Below are 5,000 nucleotides of genomic sequence, written 5' to 3'. Positions count from 1 at the left end.
AGGTCAGGATATTTATGGATTATACGCATCGATTTATATATAGCAAACGACGGTGGTATAATCTAAGGGTTTTTATCAAGCCAAATGTTTGCCTGGTGTAGAAAGACATGCAAAATCGTCAAACGTGTCCCGTCTTGGGTGTTTATTTGAGAAGAAAGTGCAGCTTCTCTGCGTGTGTTATTAGTCTCAAGAAGACCAACAATGTCAATGGCGAAAAAACATAATGATATCAAGATCTGAAAAATGCTGACATATGTCTCTGTAGTTCACACTGTGACTGCAATGTTTACTAAAAATTAATGTCCAAGTGTCCTGTTTTATCCTCAACAACATCCCTTCCCTCAACCTTTTTTGCCTCCCCCCCCCCCCCCTTTCCTCCCACTTCCCAAAAAAGCTTTTTTTTAAAAATCGCACGACCATTGTTCCGTCTCCACAAATCCCAGCCCTATCCCTAACTCCGCCCCTACCACCCTTCACATGCGAACTAACTGCAATCTTTCTGACAATCCCTTATACTTCTCACTTACAACAATACACTTTAAGAAGTGTTATATATCTATATGGCAAGAATTGCAATATCAGCTTTTAGAGTGCTTTTCATTCCTGATTGATGGATTATAATTGATAGTACATAGTATGTTCTGCCACCATCAGCAGGGTTGATATTTGTTAGGAGGCAGGCTGCATCGACCCTGCCTATATGGGTTAACACGGTCTAGGTGGTATAATTATGACAACCCGGAAGAAAATTAAGATACAACAGATACAATTACTTTCTAACTAACGTGGGAATCGTATTCTTTACTTCTGGGCTTGACAGTGAAGAACCTAACCAAATACCTTTTCTTTTTTCATTTCTGGTTTCCCCAACATTTTAGTGAAGAAAAAATCCCAAACGTGACATTTGTAGTAACCATTTCTCGTTTGTTCCCTAAAGTGGTGCCGGAAAATCCACCCTGCTCAACGTGTTGACACAAAGAAATATCAAAGGCTACAATGTGACTGGCGATATACGACTCAATGGCTGGAACGTAAGTAGATATAATGCAAGCTGCAGAAAACTACATCTACAACCCCACAACCACAGCTCCACCAAACAAAATCAATGACAGTTGCAACAACGAAACGATTGAATTGATAGCAAAACTTGCATCTTATTTGCTACATGTTGTGAAGTACAGTGTATGCATTATCGTAATATTATATTTTAGTATATAGGCCAAAATATGGACACACATTATTTTTCAGAGAAGAAGTCACCTCCCCGCCCTTTCCACTTTCCCTGAAGCGTCTTGTTTGTTCCCAATTCCTAAAATTAGAATAATATTCTGATATAGCTGTATTACCAGAAGAAAGCTAGTTTTACCGTGGATGGCAAAACCGTTCATTGTTGTGCAGTTGTGTAAGAGTCAGTGTCTGTGACTGTGTGCGTGTTTGAGTGTGTGTGTATCTGTATGCTTGAGTGTATGTGCGCCCATGTGTGTTTTGTGTGTTTGTGTGTGTTTGTGTGTGTGTGTGTGTGTGTGTGTGTGTGTGTGTGTGTGTGTGTGTGTGTGTGTGTGTGTGTGTGACTTTTGATGTGTTCTTTCTCTTCTTCTTCTTCTTCTTCTTCTTCTTCTTCTTCTTCTTCTTCTTCTTCTTCTTCTTCTTCTTCTTCTTCTTCTTCTTCTTCTTCTTCTTCTTCTTCTTCTTCTTCTTCGTCTCCTCCTCCTCCTCCTCGTCCTTATTTTTTAAAATCCAAATTTGATTAAATAAATTAGTCATTGTTTGTGGCTACGATATATTGTGTTTTCTGTAACATGAACTAAAGAGGCAAAAAGGTTTCCTGTAACCCCATAACTGGGTTTATTCCTGAGCAGATGGGAGAAGGAATCCGCCATGTGTCAGCCTACGTCCAGCAAGACGACCTGTTCATCGGGACACTTACCGTGAGGGAACAACTGCAGTTCAGGGTCTGTTCTAGCTCGAGTGGTTATGTTACATAACAAAATGAGTGCATATTGAACGTAATATATTGTTAAAGAGTTGTTTTTTAATGATGACTTGTGCACATGTACCTAAAGATTGGTGCCTAATGCCCCCGTTTATCCTAGCTAAAATCTCCTACTGTCAGACGAAGTTTTGTAGATAATAGTCATGAGCAACAGAATATAATTCTATGGGCAGATTAAAGACCCAGGAAGCTAAAAAAATAAACATTGCACGTATTTTAACTAAAAATTCGTTTCGTTTGTCTCTTAATAGGCGTAAAACATTGTGTCACACACAAACACACACACACACACACACACACACACACACACACACACACACACACACACACACACACACACACACACACACATAAAAATGGTAGACTGTCACAGTAGATGTCTAAGAGATATTGGCCGTTTAGATTAGTAGCAATTTGTGCCTGATGCGTTATGAACGTGATTTAGGCGTTCAAAGAGGTAAACTATTTAGTTTTTAAATCGAGCACATCGAGCATTATTTTCTTTGGAAGGTGTTTCAGATGAATTACCAAATAAGTAATTCTTTAAACTTTATCAATGGATTTTTTTTTTTTTTAAATTTTGCCTTGCTACGAACGGGGGCGATTTTTAATGCCTTCAAAAGCTGGAATGAAGATAGAGAACACACATTGTGAAATAGGAAAACGTCTAATTTAAGATCAAATTATGCAACTACACTGCCACAAAGGACTAGTCATTGCGATTGCCGGCTGTAAGGATAATTAAGAAGCAAGACCCCTGGATTCAATATCCGTCTGTGGTAGGACCAGGCCGAGTGGATAAAAATCTTTAAAATCTCTCTTAAGCAACGGAAGCTCAGAACGCCCTTTTGGTGATTCGAACAAGGACCACCCACTTCCGAATGATATGTCCAATATCATTCCAACTGAGTTAACGGTATGCCAAGATACCAAACCAACCAACAGTGACAAAATTGAAAGAATGAAAGGACGTAGAAGCTCTTACCTTTCTTTTGAACTTGCTATGCTTCTTTCCTTGACCAGGCACTGTTGCGAATGGACAGACGGTTGGACAAGCGAGCTCGATTGGGAAGAGTGGAGGACGTCATTACTGAGGTAAGGCGCTAACTACTAATATTATTGTTGAATGCCTATTATTGTCAACGTATTAGTACACTGGTTATGCCTCATTTGTTTGTATTAATTTGTGATTTAATGTACATATAGCTCTTTATATAATTGTATAGTTACTCGTTTGTATTAATGCATTTGAAGTTCATCTTTACATTGTTATAATATAGTTATCCGTATGCATTTGTGATTTAATATAGATATTTGCACAAGTATATAGTTACTGCTTGTTTGGGGGGGGGGAGGGGGGAATGTCGGTTTTCGCTTAATAATAGTTACCTGTTTGTATGTGTACCTATACGTTTGCCCGTCATGTCGTGTGTTTTGTCTGTTTGCTATTTTCTTCTCCCGGTCTTCTTCGTTCTTTGTCGTAAAGTAAATATTAATTACCATGTCAAAGTGCTTCTCTTTACTCAACCCAACAGATGGGTCTCACGAAGTGCGCTGACACTCGCATAGGTGCTGCAGGGGGTACCAATAAAGGTATCTCTGGTGGTGAGAGGAAGCGACTGTCCTTCGCCTCTGAGGCATTGACCAACCCACCCATCTTCTTCTGTGACGAACCGACCTCAGGCCTAGACACCTTCATGGCCCAGAACATCGTGCAGACACTGCAGGTTAGTAATATTTTCTAAGAAAGAAAAGAGTGGAGGTAGATCTCGTGGTCTAGAGGTTAAAGCGTTCGTCTCTCGTTCAATAGGTCCTGGCTTCGAATCCGGAAAACAACGGAACATTTTCTTCTCAAATTTTTCTCCTTTCACACCCTTTCTTGCTCTCTAACAATGTTCTGTAGTCTGCTTTTGCCCACACTTTCTGCCCACACCCCCTCACCTCCTTTGCCCCCTCCTCTGGGCTCCTGACTTTTTTCTGCAGCCTTTCTACTGCTACTCCTTGGCTCTTTCTTACCGCTGTCTTTCAGACACACTCCTGATCTTATGGTAGGTACGATCTACGCCTACCCTTCTCGGATAAGGGCGAAATATCTCGGAGGTTGTGTGTGCTAGTCGCACACATTAAAGAACCCTTGGTGGTGGTCCAAAATTGATAAGAGTAGTTTTCGACCACCTGGGCAAAATTCAAAACTTCCTACAAACTGAACTTGTTTACTGAACTTGTTTAATGTGTCCCGCGCGCTCATATGACCGTATGCAGTAGCGAGTACCGCAAAACACTTACCAAAAAAAAGAAAGAATAGAGTGAATGTGGGATCACCCCCATTGAGGACGCGCCTTCTGGTTGTTCGACAACGCTTGAAGACTTACTGTTCTTGGGCACTTAAAATGCAGAAGTACAACTTTGTTTTTCTCACAGTTTTCAATTATGCTTTATTTATCTAAAACTTAAGTATAACGATAAACGAGTACTTGCTATGCACTGTGCTAATTCGTTTGTTAATAATTTGTTAATTATCTTCATGTGGTTATCATGCCCACGAAGTATGCTTCCCTGGGACGAGACTGCAATTATGACACAGAGTGGGCGTGTCAGAGTGCGTCGTCACTGAACCTGATAGGACAAACTGTACCAGACATCAACAAAATTCAATACTCGCTGCTATTCGCTTGTTTTCATTTTGTTTGAATCGGAATGCATTAAAACATTCTTTCATTAGCACCCAAAGAAGACTTGTTGTTACCTTCCTTTGTAAGCAATTACAGTAGTTGTAGAGCACCTCAAAGTTATCGCTGCCAACCCCTTATAATTTGTTGCAAATTCATTTTTTATGTATTTACGGGATAAATTCTCATTTAAAATAAGCCCCGAATATTCAAATCTAAAAAAAAGCTGAAGCATTATTTATTCAGATATGTGTACTTGTCATAACTATAATGTTACATGTATTTTTGGTACATGTATGAGCGAGCTGGACGGTGAGCTGAAGAAATAAGGAGTGAGA

The 5,000-nt window shown here is 39.9% G+C and overlaps 1 protein-coding gene across 2 annotated transcripts in view; it reads left to right on the top strand.

The window, feature by feature from the left end:
- Nucleotides 1–5,000, top strand: part of LOC101849445 (protein white) — a 70,534-nt gene that overhangs the window by 15,503 nt on the left and 50,031 nt on the right. For both annotated transcript variants that reach the window (XM_005094283.3, XM_005094284.3), the window contains exons 5-8: nucleotides 938–1,031; nucleotides 1,860–1,952; nucleotides 3,017–3,088; nucleotides 3,529–3,720. In XM_005094283.3, coding sequence (XP_005094340.1) covers nucleotides 938–1,031; nucleotides 1,860–1,952; nucleotides 3,017–3,088; nucleotides 3,529–3,720 — 451 coding nt within the window. The remainder of the gene's footprint in view (nucleotides 1–937; nucleotides 1,032–1,859; nucleotides 1,953–3,016; nucleotides 3,089–3,528; nucleotides 3,721–5,000) is intronic.

The sequence above is a fragment of the Aplysia californica genome, unplaced genomic scaffold (genome assembly GCF_000002075.1).
Source record: "Aplysia californica isolate F4 #8 unplaced genomic scaffold, AplCal3.0 scaffold00079, whole genome shotgun sequence".
In the NCBI taxonomy this organism is placed as follows: domain Eukaryota; kingdom Metazoa; phylum Mollusca; class Gastropoda; order Aplysiida; family Aplysiidae; genus Aplysia; species Aplysia californica.
This window is presented reverse-complemented; position numbering and strand designations above follow the sequence as displayed.